The 20,858-nt window shown below is 41.9% G+C and overlaps 2 protein-coding genes across 9 annotated transcripts in view; one reads left to right on the forward strand and one right to left on the reverse strand.

Moving 5' to 3' along the window:
* Positions 1-2,829: 2,829 nt before the first annotated feature.
* The window catches only part of LOC116952868 (thialysine N-epsilon-acetyltransferase-like), a 42,178-nt gene continuing 24,149 nt past the window's right edge, over positions 2,830-20,858 (reverse strand). For 2 of the 7 annotated variants that reach the window (XM_032972546.2, XM_076073450.1), the window contains exons 2-3: positions 4,242-5,269; positions 2,830-3,077 (exon numbers count right to left, since the gene is read on the reverse strand). In XM_032972546.2, the coding sequence (XP_032828437.1) occupies positions 3,052-3,077; positions 4,242-4,806 (591 nt within the window). In that variant the 5' untranslated portion in view covers positions 4,807-5,269 and the 3' untranslated portion in view covers positions 2,830-3,051. Of the gene's footprint in view, positions 3,078-4,241; positions 5,270-6,094; positions 6,923-8,677; positions 8,808-20,858 lie in introns of those variants that run through there. The other 5 variants (XM_076073437.1, XM_032972557.2, XM_076073458.1 and 2 more) reach the window with 5 other exon arrangements.
* Positions 8,650-20,858, forward strand: part of LOC116952842 (centrosomal protein of 112 kDa-like) — a 55,252-nt gene continuing 43,043 nt past the window's right edge. Inside the window, exons 1-9 of one of the 2 annotated variants that reach the window (XM_032972533.2) lie at positions 8,650-8,787; positions 12,750-12,847; positions 13,640-13,830; positions 15,317-15,465; positions 15,823-15,907; positions 17,834-17,908; positions 18,118-18,165; positions 20,129-20,209; positions 20,580-20,666. In XM_032972533.2, the coding sequence (XP_032828424.2) occupies positions 12,751-12,847; positions 13,640-13,830; positions 15,317-15,465; positions 15,823-15,907; positions 17,834-17,908; positions 18,118-18,165; positions 20,129-20,209; positions 20,580-20,666 (813 nt within the window). In that variant the 5' untranslated portion in view covers positions 8,650-8,787; position 12,750. The remainder of the gene's footprint in view (positions 8,788-12,749; positions 12,848-13,639; positions 13,831-15,316; positions 15,466-15,822; positions 15,908-17,833; positions 17,909-18,117; positions 18,166-20,128; positions 20,210-20,579; positions 20,667-20,858) is intronic. The other variant, XM_076073428.1, reaches the window with a different exon arrangement.

The raw sequence follows: 20,858 nt of genomic DNA on the forward strand, positions 1-20,858 counted from the left end.
CATAATAAAAGTTTTTGGGTTAGATCGCGTTATTTATAAATGTGTCGTAACCCTCCACCACCCGACATGGCCAATCAGCAAAAAGTGTCACGTTGACAAAAGACAAATAGTTCACTACTTTAGCCCACCGGTGTGTTGAAGAGTGAATCCACAACGTTTACAGTTTGGATTCACTCTTCAACACACCGGTGGGCTAAAGTAGTGAACTATTTGTCTTTTGTCAACGTGACACTTTTTTGCTGATTGGTCGTGTCGGGTGGTGGAGGGTTACGACACATTTATAAATAACGCGATCTAACCCAAAAACCTTTATTATGAATAATATTGGTCGCGAAAGCCTACGGGTACTGATATATTATTGGTATTGGTCTCTTGGAGTTCTCACCACTGGTTAAGCAAAATAAGCTTGACTTCTTGACTTGTCTAGAAGTCCCTGCCACAAAAAATACTTTGGGGGAGCTGCACTGACTGCATTGTACAATTATTACATGTACCAACCGTGGGCGATTTACAAAGAATGAACGTTAAGGCTATTGGTACCAAGCGGACTCAATTATACAACACTCAAAAATACAAAGAAACATCATAAGCATTGTACAACTCCTCCGTCTCACAAAATGGGACTTTCTAATCGCCACTTCAGGCCAACCAACTGGCCACTCTAAAACGATATATATGTATGGGTAGTGGATGTGACCAGAGAAGAGGCACATATGACCCCACACTGCCCCCCTCCTACCCCCCGGTTCTGTGACAGCTCAGAGCTGGCTCCACTAAACCTGCAGGAGCAGCTTTTGCTATTTATACTGATGACAAGGGTCAAATCTCCGTGGCGACATCACCGTAGCACGGCAACTCGTGTGTAAGACAATCCTGGCAAGTTTCCATCGGCGCCAGTAAATCATCCCTCGCCGGGGTGCCGAAGCTGTCACCCCGAGTGAATTCTGCCGCCCAGCGAGAGTCTGCGGGAAAGGTGACCCCACCCTTGTGCCGAACGTTGCCTCCAGTCCTGGTGCCACCCAGGGCAGCTTTGCTGCCGTGCTGCTTCATCAGCAGCAGTTTTCGGTGGTGGTGGCAGAGTCAGCAAGCCAGCTATATAATCTCATCCTTTCTCAAGTGGCAGCCTGCCCATGGTGACCAGGAAACGCACGTGCCACCGCGACTATCGTGGTGACGCCAAACTATTTTAGAGTTTTGCTCTCAGGGCACAAGCAAGAAACAGGTTCTCGGGTTATTGCACTGATGAAATGCCGTGATCATTAGCTGCTTTTAATACATTGTGATAAGAGCTTTTGCATTATAGTGTAACGACCCTCCGCCAGGATTTTTTTTTCCATTAAACTTTAACTACTATACATGAATCCGTATAGGAATCTTTGTTAATTAGGATGTGGCTTTTCTTCAAACATTGTGAGTTGATCGTAGCTATGTTATAATGCAGTCGGCACATATTTCAAACGCAATAGACATGCGTCTTGTGAGCTATAGCAACCGTTGCAGTTGTGCCTTCGGGGTATGGCGAGCCAGCGTGATGCTAGCCGAATAATGCGGTCACATCATGGCCATGGTGTCACTGGGTGGCCATCGTCATTGCATGCTATTGCCCCTGAGCGGCGTCAAGCTTGCAGTCCGTGGTTATCTCGATGCGTCATTGTATTCCTGACACACACCTGTAAATGAGACCGCATTACAGCAGTACTAAAATTACTCCACTGCCTCCCAATCCAATGCCAGATCACTTTCAAAATCAAACTCACAATTTTCAAGCTCCTCCATGGACTTGTCTCTGTCTTTACCGAAAAAACTAAGAATATGAATTACTGCAGTCACGAAAGCTTTAAATCAAAATATAAAGGACAAGTTAGACATTTCTATATTGTGGCTCACCACCAAAGTGAGTCGGTGTGCATGTTTTAATTCATTTGGCAATTGCATCTTAAAGTTGATTTTGGATTGGCTTTCCCAGTGAGTGTTTTAAATCTGATTATACGTGTTTAATCTGTAAGAATAAAAGTACAATATTTCCAGTTATAACCTTTGCAAACCCTTTATTCCAGCATCTATGCAGTAGAAGTTGAATGAGCAATCATAAAACGATGAAAACATAGTAAGCAAAGACATTTTTGAAAGCGTTGATGTGTGTATAAGAGTGTAGTGACATCGGGGATGTCACTGTATGGCGCCGGCCCGGAAGGGTCGTGCTTTTCAATGTTCCTACATCGTGGACAGCACCGTGTGGGTGGCTGCGTGTAATACCAGCCCTAGCGGGGCTTGGCGAGCACTGGGATAGTGCGGGCACCACGCACAGCGTGTGTTGGGGGCTCCCCCGAGGGGGAGGGGGTGAGTGTCAGTCCAGGAACAGAGTTGCCCCGGGCCGTGGCACTCTGGTTGACTCCGTAGACACGTGATCCAGAATGTCCACACAGGGGCCCCAGGTGGGGGGACTAGTGGGTGATCACGTGTCCGGGGAGAGCTCTTGAGAAGGATCAAGGGGGAACGAGAATGTTCAAGAAGGCGGGCGGGGCCGAGGGCGCAGCGGCCCCGACCGAAGAGGGATATAAGGCGGGTCCCTGAGAGGGACCGAGGTCTCTTCGTTCGACAAGCTGGAAGCTCTGCGTCTCAAGCTGGAAGCGCTTCGTCCTACGAGGGACCACGTGGTCGGAGACCCGAGTGAGGGTCCGACCCTTTGGAGCAGTACCTCCCCTGTATGGTGTAGTTATCTGGGTGGTCACCACCCTAGGTTGTATCTGGTAAAGGGGCAGTTTACCCCTTTGTGTTACGGTGTTATAAATAAAGATGTTGCCTCTAAAAGGAACGTCTGCGACACAGTTGGACTAACTACACGAGCATTAACTTTTTTATCCAGGAAATAAATCCATAGTTTATTGGAGCAGAAAACAGATTGAAAAACGTAATCACAGACAGCATTAACTGGCAAAACAAGACTCATCGCGGTGGTGAGACGAGCTGATGGTGCCTTCTTCCGAGTAGGTGCACAGAAGCTCCTTCTCAGATAGCAGCAGCACATTCTCAACATGGGCTTGGTCCACATCACAGGATAGGGTGTTCATCAACTGCTGCAAAGACAAATACAAAGATCCCCCATATATCCTCGACAGACTGTTGGGGCAAGTGCTGTTAGCGAGCACCTACGATGGCCGGCACGGCACGCGAGGGAGTGGGTGGCCAACACCATGCCGGGCCGCCTTCGTCTCCCGCATGGCAATGTTTTTACACATCGCACTAGGTACTCAATTGAGGCTACGTTGACCTAGGGGAGGCCCAAGACCGGTTCAGACAATCGTCACTGGGAATTGAACTCGGGTCGCCGGGTTCGTAATGCAGCGCGCTAACCATTGGACTTCCGCTCCTCGACTGCTGCACAGACGCGTACAGACGTCCCACAACTCTCGCTAAACATTCATACACAAACATTGCATTGGAATTCAACCCAAATCTCGAGTTATATATTTGTCACTGTACAGCGAACAAGCTAATGTTGAGTGTTAGGCATGTGATGATGCATTCATTTATCAAATATTCTGCACTGCCCAGTAAACATGCAAACGGTCGAACCCAATCTCCTCCCTCATCTAAATTCAGGAGCAAAGCTTTCGAGACTTATGTCTGCAGAGTTTCTGTCATCCCCCCCCCCACCACCACCACTTATGTCGCGGTTCGTGGTCTGTACCGGGCTCCTACTGAAATATCATTAAAGAAAAACGTGCAAGACCAGCAGGGTGAAGTAAAGTCAAATAAAACCCCCTTGACTGACATGACGTGGCGAGGCCTTCATCCAGCAGTTGATTCAGAAAGTGATGTACACTGCTGGCCGTTTGACGTTTTGGGCCTATGCTCAGCAAGTGTGATACATGAAAAAACAATAATAGAGCCAACAATGTACTTCAAAGGGAGGCATAACCTAAAATATTCAATTTTAGATACTTAAGACTATTTGCTTAAGCTGTTTAACATGAGTTTGAAACTGTATGATAAAAAAAATACTTGAAAGTTATGACTATATATCACTCTGGTTACATTTTCATGATGAATATCAATGCAGTGATGTGACCAGATAGCAATTATGGAGTGCCTGACCATTGTTTTTGTCCTACAAATATTTTGTATAAGAAAGTCTAGCAAGCAAAATATTTTTTTACGTGTATCTACATTAAAACAACTTTCGATGTTTTGTGTTGCCTATTCCTTCAATGACGTATCGCAAGCATGACTGCAAATACCTGGAGTCATGAGCACAGGGCTTGCTTGTGAGCTTGAACCAGACGCACGTGGGCTCTTTATGAGCGCCTCCATCGCACCACCATTTAAAACGAAGCAATTCATCTTCTGGGAGATCGTTACATCCTGGGCGCCAATTCTCTGGTAAAACGCAATAGCAGGCTTGTTCCAGTTGTAAACGTAGAAACACACTGAGGAGCAGTTGTTCTGTGCCGCAGTCTCAGCCACCCTTTTAAGCAGCGCCTTGCCAATTCCATTGTTCCTAAACTCTGGCATAACGTAGATGCTGTCCATCGTGATCGATCGCCCATTGATGGTGTCATAGGAGTAGAAATACAGACTGTAGCCCACTGCCGCTGGTTTGCCACTAGACCCGTGCTTCGGAGGCACCTTCACCACCACACATTGAAATATGGGATTCTCTCCAAAGCCGTTCGTCCGTAGGTCTTCTTCAGAAATTATCTCGTATTGGCGACTCTCATGCGTAGCCAGCTCCATGCACATCCGCCAAATGTCCTCGACATCCTCAATCTCTGCACGTTTAATTTCAAAAACGGCAGAACTCATTCTGAATTGCTGTATTATTTTGTGAATTTCTATTTCGCTTAAGTATGTTTTTCCAGAACACTTCCTCAAAGCTCTGCAGTGAAGTTGTTTACACGACGTTACAAATTAAGCCCCTAATTAATTAATTGTGTAAAAACAGAAAATATTCCACGTGCAGTTTCTACAGCAGGTAATCTGGACTGTGACAGTCGTGATGAGGTGTGCAACCTGGAATGTTTTTGATACACTGTACAACAGTGTGCTGTGTTGTATTTGTGACCTGCGCTCACAGTGCCTCGGTCCTTTCTGGCCGTGATCGTCTTCTTGGGCACAGTTGGGGGTGGTCAACAATATTTAACAAACAAAAAAACGATAGTTCTCCGGTGTGATCTTATTGCTCTCCACGCGTGGACACAAGGAATCCAGGAGACTCCGTTGTTTGTGTTGAATCAGCCTCTCCAGCACACGAGCACGTGGGGACCATCTGAAATGACCAAATGCGCTGTCAAGTTCACGCACCACGCCTCACTGATCAAATCCATGCGCCACGCCGTTTCTAAAATCCACAAGTACATGCAAATCTGTGCGCGTTTTAACACAGAAGCCGCCGAGTGACTATTCCGAGCCCTCCGCTTTACCAATTAATAACATAATTAAACCATACGAACTTTAAGCAACTTATCACAAAATAAATTTGTTTTTATCGCCACTATTCCAGTCATCCGTTGGTTGTTACAACGGATGCCTCCCCTGTGCACTCAAACACGCCACAAATACTCGTAACAATAATTATGTTCCTCACACGAGTGACCTGTCAACTTTACACCCCACGCCTCGCCGATCAAATCCCCGCGCATATGGGATTAATTGCAGGTTTTGAAACAGGTCCCTGCAGGGTGGGCTGGTAGAAGTTCGCAAATGAGATAATGTGACTTCCAAATGTTGGGTGCAATAAGACGTATCAAGTCTCTGCGCTGTCTATTGCTGATTTTACACCCAACAGCACGAGATTTCACTTCGTTGAAGTATTGAAAGGGGACGGACGGACACATTAATCTATTGCAGGCTGGTACACTCAGTTTACAACTTCGTTCCTACCAGTATTATTTGTACTTATTTTTGTACTTACACCAAAATTAACCTTTTTTTTTTAAACTCTCACAACCAAATGTAATCTCCAAAACCTTAATTGTAGAGGTTTCTGGGTAGCAAGCACTTTAGTACTAATTATTACTTTATCCTCATTAATTAATTTAGATTCGAGTGTTACTTTTACGGTTACAAGTTACGTGTTGACGGAGGAGCTCACCCATTCAGCGTCTCACCTGTGCCACGCCGAGCTGATTCTAAAATCGGTGCCGTAACACGCCGACTCGATCACACGGAATCGATCACACCGAATCGAATCGATCAGTGATCGTGTTCACGTGAAGTCTCTCCTCCCATCAACACCGGGTCATCAAGTCAACACTGTCAAAAAAATATGTTCAATAGAAAAAAATAAAGAGGCTCTCCTTATAATACTGAAGCACTAAAATACGCACCATATGACAAGTACATAACCACACAGGTTACACATTTAACGGGTATTTTTTTTCACTTTGGAGAAATTAATTATGAATGCGAAAAAAAAATTCCCCTAGCTGCGAGACGCTGACTACTATCAGGGTACTGACAAGACGCTTGCAAATGTAAAGCATTGTCTTGGTTCTTTCGGTGAAGTCACGTAGAAGGGAAATACTACAATAAAAAATATAAAACGTAATACAATTAAATTCTCACGACGTTTCGGCCACAACGCAAGCAGCCGTCCTCAGGTGAAGAACAGAGCTGTCGGAAACACACCGTCCTAATGAACACTGCTAAGCTTGGCAGCGTATTTTAAGCTTGGTGGGAGGAGGAGAGCGCCTTGACAAAGGAGTTGACATATCAACAGAGGAATTAAGCATATTGATGATAAAATGCAGATACTGTATGGGGTTAGTCACTCCTTGTGGAATGTGTAGGCGGTGGGGGGGGGTCTCAAAGTCATATTATGCTCGTGTATTATGTAGGATTAGCAGTAATAAAGGGAGGGAAATTTTAATAATAAAGAACTGCATATCAAGCTAGTGCATTATGTGGAAAACAAAACAGGAGGAGTTTCTAAAGAACTGCAAATACCCTACTACCATACAATAAACCGATGTAAAAAAAACTAAATATAAACCACATCAATATAAACAATGTATTCAATATACTCTCCAATAAGCTGAGCTATTAACATTAAGTAACTGGGTATACACTACACTATATAATGACTACCATATAGTAAACTGATAACAAACTAAAATATAAACTACATAAATATAAATGTTGATTTAAAGCTTTCGTGACTGCAGTAATTCATATTCTTAGTTTTTTCGGTAAAGTCACGTTGAAGGGAAACAACAAAATAATAAAATATATAAAACAATAAAAAAATTCTCACGACGTTTCGACCATAACTCAAACGGTTTATTATTTTGTTGTTTCCCTTCAACGTGACTTTACCGAAAAAACTAAGAATATACATAAATATAATCAATAAACTCCAAAAAGCTGAACTACTAACAATAAGTCATTATAAATTACACTTCTACGTGACTTTACCGAAAGAACCAAGAATATGAATCCCTGTAGTCACGAAAGCTTTACATCGAAATGTAAAGCATTGTTTGCATTCATTAACTAGAGTATTGCGGGCCCTTAGGGCCTTCATGTCCTTGGTTTTTTTTTTTGGGGGGGGGGGCAGAGCTTTGTGACGTCATATTTGAGGGGGGGTCTGACTTTTTGTGACGCCGTGTGACGAGGTGGTGGGGGGGGTCAAAAATCGTCCAAAATCGAGTGACGTCATTTATGGACGGCCCCCTAGCCTCAAACGGTGTCTAACAAAAGGCGTCCTCTGTTGTGGACCAATCAGTTTCAAAGACAATGCATATATTATGGGAGTATATGCTTAGCTCTTTCGGTAAAGTTATGGTCGAAACGTCGTGAGAATTTTTATTGTTTTATATATATATTTTATTACTTTATTGTTTCCCTTCAACGTGACTTTACCGAAAGAGCTAAGAATATGAATTACTGCAGTCACGAAAGCTTTAAATAAAAATTTATGGGAGTATGTTTTTTATTTGCATTCTGACCACAAGTATTGTGGTTAATGCAGACGTGATTCCTTGTAAAAGGTTTCAGTTTGAGTGTTTTAACATCTTAACACCTGTTTTGTTGCCAGAAAAAACAGGGAAACCCTATTCTCATTTTGGTACTGGCAAAGGAGGCCCCATGATGAAATAACGTCAATAAACAACAACGTATTAACCAACTCAGCCTCAACCCCCCACCCACCGCCCCCCCCCCGACCCCACACCCTCGCCCCCGAAACCCCCCCCACCCTCACCCCGTACCCTCTCCCCCCGACCCCACACCCTTCCCCCCCCCCGCAACCCCCACCCTCCCCCCGACCCCCCCCCCCCGCAACCCCCCACCCTCCCCGACCCCACACACTCCCCCCCCGCAACACCCCTCCGACTCCTCCCCGACCCCCCCCCCGCAACACCCCTCCGACCCCTCCCCCACCCTCTCACCGCACCCCCCATCCACGCGACTTTGATCGATCGCGCGCGAAGCTTTGACGCCGCTACCATGGCGACGGCGCTCACGTCTCGCGAGAGTCTCGCGCGCGCAATCCGGAAGGGGCGGTTCAAACGGTCGTGCGCGCGACAGCGGCGGTGGTCACGTGAGCGACGCCGCTCGTTACTTTCTAAGTTACTCCGCCCGTTACAAGGGCGTTACGTCGCAGTTACTCAGTCGCTGTTTTTTTTTTTAAATCGTCGTTACTCGGCTGTGAATCTGTTATTATTCCGCCATTTACCTGTTCGTTATTTCACCGATACGAGGCTGTTGTGGTTTTTTTTCTTCCTTTAACCGTCTCTGACACTCGGAAGAGGCGTTACTTTCCAGCCTTCTGAGTTGTCGCTTGAGGTAAATCGAACAAGCAGGCTCGCTGCTCCCTCGCACGCACCGCACCGCACCATCCACAGTCGAATCGTCGCGACATTGCTCTGTCAAGCAGCGGGGAGTCGCAGTGCACACAAAACAAAATCGTTGTACTGTACGGTACTAAAAAAAATAATTGTGTGGTCCTCCGCGTCTTCTTCACCAAGCCGCCACTGCCCTGCGTGAATTGTGGCCAAATAACTCGTCCCTCTCCCTCCCTCCCCACCACGATTCCGCACGGGCTTTGCTAGCAGCCCCCCCCCCCACTATCATCCAGCAGTGGATTGACAGGGGATGTTAACGCGTGTACTGCACGCCGCCACTGGCCGTGCCTGCACGCTTCCCCTTGTCCTTACGCGAGTTTGAAGCTTCAGTGAGGGTAGGAGACAGACTTTCATGTTGCGGCGAAGGCGGTTTTACACCTGACATGTGAAGTCGCATGCAACTTGGGTTTCTTGTAACTTGGTGGCATGTTAACTAAAAAGCGTTGTTTCAAGCGGGTTCACACCTGAGGGATCAGTTGCGCGCAACTTGGTTGCATGCAACTGAATCGATTTGTTTTTGTGTACGTCTCTAGCAACGTCTCGAGCAAGCAGACATCCACACGTACAGGCAATTAAGTTGCGCAACTTGATCGCTCAGGTGTGGACCCAGCTTTCAGACGCGGCAGTTCAAGGCACATGAGACGTGGACTTGGTTAACGATGGTGACGTCTGCATTTGTTACTAAAGTCTTGTAATTATTGATTTGGTCGTTACTTTAAGGTATTATTTTCTTCTCAACCAATCGAGGAAATTTCCCATTCCCCCTGGAGATATTTTGTCCATAGGATGATATTGGTGGCTTATTACAAAATCACAATTATTTTAGCCAACCTGAAGCTTCGAATTGTTGGATGATTCTATTACTGACAATGATTATAATTTTGTCAAGTGTTCTCTACTGATTTAAAGCTTTCGCGACTGCAGGGATTCATATTATTGGTTCTTTCGGTAAAGTCACGTAGAAGGGAAACAATAAAATAATAAAAATATAAAACAATAAAATTCTCACGACGTTTCGACTGCAACACAAGCAATCATCATCAGGTGTGAAAACCACAACAAAAAAATTTGAAAAAAGTGGCGTTTTTTTAACGTTAGCACCACGGAGAGCGATTTGGCAGTTGTTCAGATGGACGAGTCCATTTATGTTCGGAAAAGAGGAGGGGGCAGACGGAAAATAATGGATGCGGTCTGAAAGCCACCTTAAGCGTGATCAATCAATTAAGACCCGAAATGGTTTATCAAATCCTTCAAATGATTGCTAAGCAAGAATCCATCTTCTCGGTTGAAATTGTCTCTGTGTTTGTATATGTGGATAGCCTCATGAACGAATCTCTCATGGTAGCCAGATGGCTTACAAAGAACCTCTGTCTTGGAGAAGTCAATGTCATGTGAACCTACTGAATTATAACAGTGATCTGCCACGGCCAAGGTGTTGGTCCTACCGTTTTTCAGGTCTGCTTTCACGAATGCGGTCCGAGACATGTCGTTTGGTTTCTCCAATGTAACTACTACCACAGAGGCAACTTAGTTTGTAGACGCCAGGGTACTGTTTGTCCGGAATCACATCTTTTACAGACAGAACCAGATCACGGATTTTATGTAATGTAAATCTTGAATAAACACAAGATCCAGGTCCGATTCAACACATTACATAAAATCCGTGATCTGGTTCCATCTGTAAAAGATGTGATTCCGGACATACAGTACCCTGGCGTCTACAAACTAAGTTGCCTCTGTACTGTGGTAGTAGTTACATTGGAGAAACCAAACGATATGTCTCGGACTGCATTCGTGAACACAAAGCAGACCTGAAACACGGTAGGACCAACACCTCGACCGTGGCAGATCACTGTTATAATTCAGGAGGTTCACATGACATTGACTTATCCAAGACAGGTTCTTTGTAAGCCATCTGGCTACCATGAGAGATTCGTTCATGAGGCTATCCACATATACAAACACAGAGACAATTTCAACCAAGAAGATGGATTCTGGCTCAGCATTCATTGGAATGATTTGATAAACCATTTCGGGTCTTAATTGATTGATCACGCTTAAGGTGTCTTTCAGACCGCATCCATTATTTTTCATCTCCCCCCTCCTCTTTTCTGAACATAGATGGACTCGTCCATCTGAACAAACTGTCAAATCTCTCTCCGTGGTGCTAATGTTAAAAATAACCGCCACTTTTATCAAATTTTCTTGTTGTGGTTTTCACATTTGATGATGATTGCTTGTGTTGCAATCGAAACGTCGTGAGAATGTTATTGTTCTATATTTTTATTATTTTATTGTTTCCCTTCTACGTGACTTTACCGAAAGAACCAAGAATATGTTCTCTCCTGCTTTGCTGCCATAATATGCACGGTAAATGTCAAATATAAGTAAAATGTTATTGTGTCCACAACTGGCAACATTGGAATCGTCCTTGCAAACTGAAAATTATTCACAAAGTCAAAAGTGTCTCCTTGTTTAGTTATCAAGGTGAGGGGCCTCCCATAAATGACGTCACGCGATTTTGGCCAATTTTTCACCCCCCCCCCCCTCGTCACACGGCGTCACAAAAAGTCAGACCACCCTCAAATATGACGTCACAAAGCTCTGCCCTCCCCCCACACCATATTCCCATTTTGAAAATTAAACATGCTTCAAATCACTTTAAACTATTATCATTGTAGTGCGTATTTAATGTGGTGCTGCACTCTGATGTTGTAGGAGAAAACACGTATTAAAAAGGAGGCGTTGGAAAGCTGAAATTTTGCATAAAATTCACTTGAAAATATTTAACGTCGAACTAAAACTGCAGATGTTCAGAATATCATATTGAAATTCTATAATTATAAAATATTAAAAGTAATTATAACCTAAAAAAATACTTGAAACTGTAGTAGAACGAAGCAAAATGGAGGGTACAATTATAACAATCACATTCATTCCACAGAATTAAGCGCCCAGGTAGAATCATTAAAATCAAAATGTTTAATAACAATCATTCAAAATGTATGCTTCTCTCCCATGGAGAAGCAAAATGCCCATTCATGCAATAAATAAAAGGTGACCTTAGTCAATAAAAATAAAATAGTTAATAATGAAAATTCATCAAAATTACTGTTATAACAATTCTAACCCTCCCCCCCTCGTCACGCATCGTCACAAATGTCTGACCCCCCCCCCCCCCTAGGTGTGTGACGTCATTTCTGGACTGCCCCTGAGCAATGCTCATCGACAACCCTGAGTTATTTACAACTTTTCACTTATTGGTATATAAACTAAACTTTTAAACTAAACTTTTGTTTATTTTACCAGGTAAGGCCCACTGAGCTATATATCTCTTTTTCAGAAGTTACCTGGCCACAAATGATAGCTCAACGAAGTGGCTTATCATGTGATCATTTATAGCAGCCAAATTCTCGAAATGCACGTTTCTAAATGTGGAAGGAAAAACTGGAGGACCTGGAGAAATATGTACGCGACCACGGGGAGAACATGCAAACTCCAAATATACAGGCATCAGCATCAGGATTGAACCCACGACCTCCTGTATACCAGGCAAAGTAGTTAACATCTCGCTACCACGGCACCCACAGTGGCGCTCCTTAATGTCACTCCTAAAAGCAGGCCCAATCTCCATAGGTTCGCCACTATGAATTTCCACAAAATGGTACAGTATTTATTTTATAGACTCTATAGGGATGATATGGGCTCAGTTGACCCCCAACCAAGTGTACTTTAGTTTTAATACCATAATACCGTTAGTATTGACTCTCACTTTGCTTGAGTATACAGCAGTAGGTGATATAAATGTAACGTTTTGAAATGACATCAGTTTTGCAAATTCAATACTTCTACCGACATATGTTTGTTGGAAAGTTACTTAATTTTTTTGGTTCATGTGCACAGAATGTCAAGCCACAGTTTGTGGGATCTACTTGATGCTGAATTTGATCACCTCCTGGTGGACATGAAACCCTTTGTTCTTAAGCTTTCAAATAAAACAGGTGAGACACTGATCACACATTGATGTAAATACCAAAGTTATACATACCGTGTGTGCTAGGTATGATATAAAGCTGCGGCCAGTACCTGTCACCTAAAACCATTAAGGAAGGCAAGGGGAAACCATGTTGACTATTCCCCAGTTATAGTTTAAGAACACTAGCGTGTATATTGAGGCGGGGGGGGGGTTCTAATGGAATACTGTAGAGGGAGAACTTGTGGAAAAAACATAACCTCCACTCGCGGGGAGGTCATCTTATTTTTCAGATCAACACTGCTGACACTCCCTGTGTTAATATAAACTTAACACATTTTTTGCCTGTCTTTTTTATTCTACCTCTCCAGTGCTACCTTTTCAGTAGTAGTCATCTTTGTTTCTGACCAGTAATTCAGACCCCGCTCCACCTCCCCTGAAAAAAAATACTTTCTGAATAAGAGCTTTTATGTTCCCAAATACAATCCCTTTCTTCCATGGCAGTACAAGGCCATTGAGGGTTACTCGTTTGTTGGGCTCCATTTTTGCATGTCCAAACTAAGGAAGTCAGCATCTTTGTATCTTTTTCACAAAATTCTCCTGCTAACATACCTTTTCATTTATTGTCTAATTTAATATTTTTACTTGTCTTGATACTCCCAGGATCATTTTCAGACAGTTCATTTCTGCTACCAGTATCTTTTTTTAATCCTAAGGGTGAGGATCCATAGAGTAAAACTGGAATCAACGATGCCTCGAAGTCTCCTTTTACATTGGATTCTCTGACTGCCCTCATTGCAAACTGTGCCGCGCGTTCCAGAGCGCCAGTGCTGCGCACTCTGGGTTAAGAAGCTGTGTGAGCCACCGGGCGGCATGCGCGCTGCCGTTTGGCGACCGGAGCGCAACGCTTACGCGAGGCTGCTGCTGGACATGCTGCGCTATGGACGGCTTGAGGGGCCCTTCTCCAGCAAGCCTCCTGCCGGCTCCCTGCAGCCTCTGCCTGCTGACCAGGCACGCCATACCTTAATAACACACCAAGTTTCCAAATTTTGAACCAAATCACCTGGAATGCACCCGATCTTGTCATATCTCGTAAGCTAAGTAGGGTTGAGCAAAGATAGTACTTGGGTGGGAGACCATCATGCATTAAACAGGGTATAAAGGCTGCAGGGCCACTTTGTTTGCAGCAGAGAGCAATGCAACAATATTGTATTATAATTCTATGTTCCCACCTTCAACCTGCTCTCACCAGTGTAGCGAAGTTTGGTCAAATAACCCCCATGACCCGCACGGCGTTGGGAGACCCTCATCGATTAGTAAAAAAAAGGCCTTTGGCTTTACGAGATTTCCTCTTCATTGAAATATATTTTATACAATTTAAAATTGTTTTCGATCAGAAATCATGCAGCAAGAGCTGTTCTGAATTTTGCAATGATTAATGCAAATGAATTGCTTCACAAATTTAATTATGTGAAAGGAAGTAGCTGTGTGGCTCCGCAAATACAATGGATATGACGTGAGCGAATGCCGCTAAGATCCTTAACATGAATCCCAGAAGCTATCAGTGATTAAACATGAATCTCAATTAGAGCAAGTTGATTTTTCACGCCACTCAGTTAATTGCACAATAATGGCTTTTGTAAGACTTTCCAGTTATAAACGATACAACAATATTGATAGTATTTGTATGGAACAAACATTTCACAGGATTTAAATATACATAAACTAGTGCTTACTGTGAGAAACTTGATTTGGAAATTTGTCGATTTACAAATACTAATTGAGCAATTGGAATGTAATTTGGGGTAAGTATGAAATATTGTGAGAAAAAGAAAAAAATTGGAATTTGATGCATAAGTTGTTGAAATGAGTGCATGATTGTTTACATTCAGCATTAGTTAGATATGGATAAGACACATGCAAGATTTGTAATGTGACCCAACTGATATTTGGTCACATTCTGATGGGTTTGTCAAAGACTTCATCTGGTTGTTATGCCCCAATTGCCTTAAATTTAACGGTAAAATATTTGCATTATACTTATTTATATTTTAATGTACTATACATTGTATCATTTTGTTAAAAACAGCTTGTCATTTCACAGAAACTAGCTGCGCTTCTTTGTATAACCCTCTGTAGCTGAGTGGATTGGACACTAGAGGGCCTCATATTACACACGAAGAGTACGATTAACTTAATTTCATGTGTTGCTAATTAAGGCGTACAGTATGACAGCATTAATCAATTGTTTTTGGATTTTGCTACAAAACAATCAGATCCAACACAATGCAAATTGAATCCGATTGGAGCCGAATGGGATTTAGACCTGCTAATACTGATGGGATATAGGTCCCAATTGTTTTAAATCAGTGAAGGTTATCATGAAGAAGAGTACAATTATGTCTTAGAGCTGAGCTAAAGCTGACTTATTTACTTGGTTTGTACTGCCCTTTGCTGCCTGATGACTCGGTTCATGTATGTGGATGACACGGGAAAGAAGAGAGATGGGCCTGCTTGGGATGAGGACCTGGACAGGCTGCCCAGCTGGGCAGCAGGGGAGCTTGAATCGCCGCAGCTGAGCCAAGGCTTGTCCAGGGACGCACGGAGTCACTTGGCATTCTCTGACTCATGCCAAGAGCACCGCAGGTTTGTTTTACTTCAGAAAGAAGCATATGCACCGAAACCATTTGTGATGTATTTAATGATGATTTATGGCTTGACTTAAAGCTTTCGTGACTGCAGGAATTCATATTTTTTGGGTCTTTCGGTAAAGTCATGCAGATAGGTTAAAAGAAAATAACAAAAAACAAAAACTACACCGTTTCGATCGCAACACATGTGGTCGTCTTCAGGAAATGGACGACCGCTTGTGTTGCGATCAAAACGTTGTAGTTTTTGTTTATTGTTATTTTCTTTGAACCTATCTAGGTGACTTTATCGAAAGACCCAAAGAATATGATGATTTATGGCTTAATTTGAATTTCTACGTTTTTTTTATTTCAGAAAATGGAAGATATCCCAAGATCGGAGTTCCCAGTCTACCAATGCTATGCATAGGTCTAGGGAAGATGACCCCACAACAATTAGTGTAAGGAAATAAGAAACCCCTGAATGTCAAATGACTCTAAAAAACACATCTAAGCTGACGTTTTTATAATTTAATTATTTTGTGTCGACTTGTTCCATGAAGAGATCTTTTCATTTTCACATGATGCTTAGTCTGAAAATTCCTGTGTTGCATAAAGGATGTTTAATTCCATTTGAAAATGCAGAAAATAAACAATAACATGTACTCTTTGGTTCTTTTGGTAAAGTCACATAGAAATAAATTAAATAATAGAATACGACATTTCGATTGCAACACAAGCAACCATCATCAGGTACAAATGAATGAGAAAGCATAGTAAACTTGGAAATATAATGCAATACAACACAGAGAGTCGGCCAACACCGCAGTCAACACCCCACCTGGTTGATTCCGTTTTTCCAAAGATTGCAAAATTTGAGAGAGAGGCAAAACATAGACATGGAGACACACAGATAGACACATAAGCAAAGAGAGAACTCACACAGAGACAAACAGAGAGAGACACATACATAGGCACACAGAAAGATAACGTCTCTGTCGAGGCCTTAAATAGAGAGAGTGGGGGGTTGGGGCAGAGGGGGAGTTGTGTGGAATTCCTGCCCATAGCGGCCGGAAGAGAGAATGGACTTAGAAACAAGCATGGAACAAGCACGGTAGAAAGCAAATTTAGTAAAATTAGGAAGTGCAATGCAATGCAACACAGAGAGTCGGTTAGCACACAGTTAACGCATAGCCTGGTTGATTACGTTCTTCCAAAGATTGCTAAATTAGAAGTTAAGTGTGAAAGAAAAAAGAACGGCAAGCCCTTCACGTAGAGGTGGTTCAAACTAGATTAGAACCTTTCGTGACTGCAGGAATTACTCTTTGGTTCTTTCGGTAAAGTTACGTAGAAATCAATTAAATTAAATAATAGAATACGCCGTTTCGATTGCAACACAAGCAACCATCATCAGGTACAAATGAATGAGAAAGCATAGTAAACTTGGAAATATAATGCAATACAACACAGAGAGCCGGCCAACACCGCAGTCAACACCCCACCTGGTTGATTCCGTTCTTCCAAAGATTGCAAAATTTGAGAGAGAGGCAAAACATAGACATGGAGACACACAGATAGACACATAAGCAGAGAGAGAACTCACACAGAGACAAACAGAGAGAGACACACACATAGGCACACAGAAAGATAACATCTCTGTCGAGGCCTTAAATAGAGAGAGTGGGGAGTTGGGGCAGAGGGGGAGTTGTGTGGAATTCCTGCCCATAGCGGCCGGAAGAGAGAATGGACTTAGAAACAAGCATGGAACACGCACGGTAGAAAGCAAATTTAGTAAAATTAGGAAGTGCAATGCAATGCAACACAGAGAGTCGGTTAGCACACAGTTAACGCATAGCCTGGTTGATTACGTTCTTCCAAAGATTGCTAAATCAGAAGTTAAGTGTGAAACAAACAAGCACGGCAAACCTCCCCGTAGAGGTGGTTCAAACTAGATTAGAACCTTTCGTGACTGTAGGAATTACTCTTTGGTTCTTTCGGTAAAATTACGTAGAAATCAATTAAATTAAATAATAATAGAATACGCCGTTTCGATTGCAACACAAGCAACTATCATCAGATACAAATGAATGAGAAAAAAACATAGTAAACTTGGAAATATAATGCAATACAACACAGAGTGTTAGCCAACACCACAGTCAACACCCCACCTGGTTGATTATTCCCATTCATTTGTACCTGATGATGGTCGCTTGTGTTGCAATCAAAACGTTCTATTCTATTATTTTTAAATTTATTTTTACGTGACTTCGCCGAAAGAACAAAAGAGTAATTCCTACAGTCACGAAAGCTTCGAATCTAGTTTAATAACATGTATTTAAGTTATGCAAAGTACAGTATGCAAATATAGAAATTTTGAATTGCTTCAGGACCTATCTGGGAGGAAACCAGTAAATATGGATGAAAGTGACTTTGAAAACCGATTGAACAGCTGGAATTTGGGGGTGAGTCATTTTGCATGTTCTGCTTGAATAACATTTACACTTGTAGCTGCAGCTAATAATGTGTATCCGTGCAGTTTTTCAACCAATTCAGTAACATGCCACAAAGACATTCCAAATATATGTCCGCATTATTTGACTTTGTTAAAGACTTTCTGTACTACCCGATATCTGATATGTGAAGTTTTGAAATAAATGTTTTGTGTTTTTAGATTGAAAACCCAAGGTATTTACGTGAAAAGCCAATACCTTTATCACCGGTGAGTCACAGTTGCAGAATATTATATGTGTTGATTTCTTTTCATATATGCTTTGTTCATGTTACGTAATTATAGTCTGCATTTTACTGTTAGGTTAGATCTAAGGTTTGGAGAGTATCTGAAAACTAAAGGTTCTGTCAGTCACTTTCAGCATCAGCTAATAACAGTAGGGAAATTGGAGGCAGTATACTACACCTTATTCATATTCTTAGTTTTTTCGGTAAAGTCACGTTGAAGAGAAACAACAAAATAACAAAATATATATAAAACAATAAAAAATTCTCACGACGTTTCGACCATAACTCAAACGGTCATCATCAGGTGTGTTGGTTTGCATAAATGTATTTTTAAAACGGCACATTTATTTATATATATAAAAAACCCGTTGGCGTCACGCGCAGCGATTGGCAGTTTGCCCAGGACTAGTCCATCTATTTTTTTTAAAAGAGGAGGGGGGAGACGAAATTTTTTATAATGTATGCTGTCTGAAAGCCACTGTAAGCGTGAACAATCAATCAAGAACTGAAATGATTTATCAAATCTTTCCAATGATTGCTAAGATAGAATCCATCTTCTCGGTTGAAATTGTCTCTGTGCTTGTATATGTGGATAGCCTCATGAACGAATCTCTCATGGAAGCCAGATGGCTTACAAAGAACCTCCGTCTTGGAAAAGTCAATGGCATGTGAGCCTACTGAATTAGAACAATGATCTGCTACGGCCGAGGTGTTGGTCCTACCGTGTTTAAGGTCTGCTTTATGTTCAGACCTTAAACACGGTAGGACCAACACCTCGGCCGTAGCAGATCATTGTTCTAATTCAGTAGGCTCACATGCCATTGACTTTTCCAAGACGGAGGTTCTTTGTAAGCCATCTGGCTTCCATGAGAGATTCGTTCATGAGGCTATCCACATATACAAGCACAGAGACAATTTCAACCGAGAAGATGGATTCTATCTTAGCAATCATTGGAAAGATTTGATAAATCATTTCAGTTCTTGATTGATTGTTCACGCCTATAGTGGCTTTCAGACAGCATACATTATAAAAAATTTCGTCTCCCCCCTCCTCTTTTAAAAAAAAATAGATGGACTAGTCCTGGGCAAACTGCCAATCGCTGCGCGTGACGCCAACGGTTTTTTTTATAAATAAATAAATGTGCCGTTTTAAAAATAAATTTATGCAAACCAACACACCTGATGATGACCGTTTGAGTTATGGTCGAAACGTCGTGAGAATTTTTTATTGTTTTATATATATTTTGTTGTTTCTCTTCAACGTGACTTTACCGAAAAAACTAAGAATATGAATTACTGCAGTCACGAAAGCTTTAAATCAAAAAAAATACTACACCTTGTCACGTGTTTAATTGTAAATGCAGCACAGGGCTGTTCCTGTGTAAATGCAAAGCATATGGAATGAGTTATAAAGCAACACAGACCTATGAACCTCATAGTTGGGAACCTGGTAGTAAGTGTATTTGATTTGTGTATTAATCAGTACTGGTTCAGTGTACAAGAGTGCATCAAATAACTGATTCATTCAAGTAATTTTTTTGTCTGTGAGAAGTTTAAAATAATGGTGACATTTTTCTAAAGTATATCAGCTGTATGCTTGGTTCTTTCGGTAAAGTCACGTAGAAGGGAAATAATAAAATAATAAAAATGTAACAATAAAATTATCACGACGTTTCGATTGCAACACAAGCAATCGAAACGTGCAATTGAAACGTGATAATGTTATTGTTTTATTTATTTTATTATTTCCCTTCTACGTGACTTTACCGATAGAACCAATAATATGAATCCCTGCAGTCACGAACGCTTTAAATCGAAATTTATCTCAGCTGTATTTGGTTAAAATGACAGCAGAAACTAAGGTATGAATTCTTCGGTGTTTTTGGTGGGAGGGAAATCCAAAACAGCTTTTCATTTGTATTGTTACTGTGTCTCTACGTGTCCAGATTGTACCCAGGAAAGGCTCTCGGAAAATGGACCCATTATTACTTGATGCTGAAGCTTTTAATACAAAGTATCAAAAAGAGGTAAACAAATAACAATGCAATTAAGATTAAATGTATTACTTTTAATATAGACATTTTTGTGACATTATTTACATTTTCTGTAAATTATTGAAATAATTATCAGCATTGCTGAATATTGATACAGTAGAGTACTGTCTTGTTAAAGTTAGACTAAAATTACACCTATTTATAACAATTGTATATCTTTTATCTAGTACGTTCGTATACTTACCATTATTATAAAACAGACCCATTTTCTAAATTGTTCAACTGATTTTCATTATGCAGCCAAGAGGAAGCTCCATGCAAGTGGTATGGCTGTAGTCGTGTCACTACACACCAACCACCACAACCACCACAGTGAGACTACTATATTGCTTGTCTGATATAGATGGGGCTCAAGATGAAGGCCATGAAGGAGCAGTTCCAGAAGGAGCAAGTTGCGATGCAACTGAAGCATGAAACTCACGTACAAGAGGTGGAGCGCCATGTCTCTCCGTGATTCCTACTTTCAGGCGCATTTCAGAATGCTCCAAGAGGGAATATCATAAATCTACCTTGCCTTCAGCGGTGCACATTGGTGGAGCTTTGGGCATTTATGCAAGATTAGTTAATTATGACTTTAAACAGACAATGGCCTGTGTCACCAACAAAATAATAAAATGACATT

This window comes from Petromyzon marinus, chromosome 3, assembly GCF_048934315.1.
Source record: "Petromyzon marinus isolate PM22_M1 ecotype Great Lakes invasive population chromosome 3, UKy_Petmar_22M1.pri1.0, whole genome shotgun sequence".
NCBI classification, from domain to species: Eukaryota; Metazoa; Chordata; class Hyperoartia; order Petromyzontiformes; family Petromyzontidae; genus Petromyzon; species Petromyzon marinus.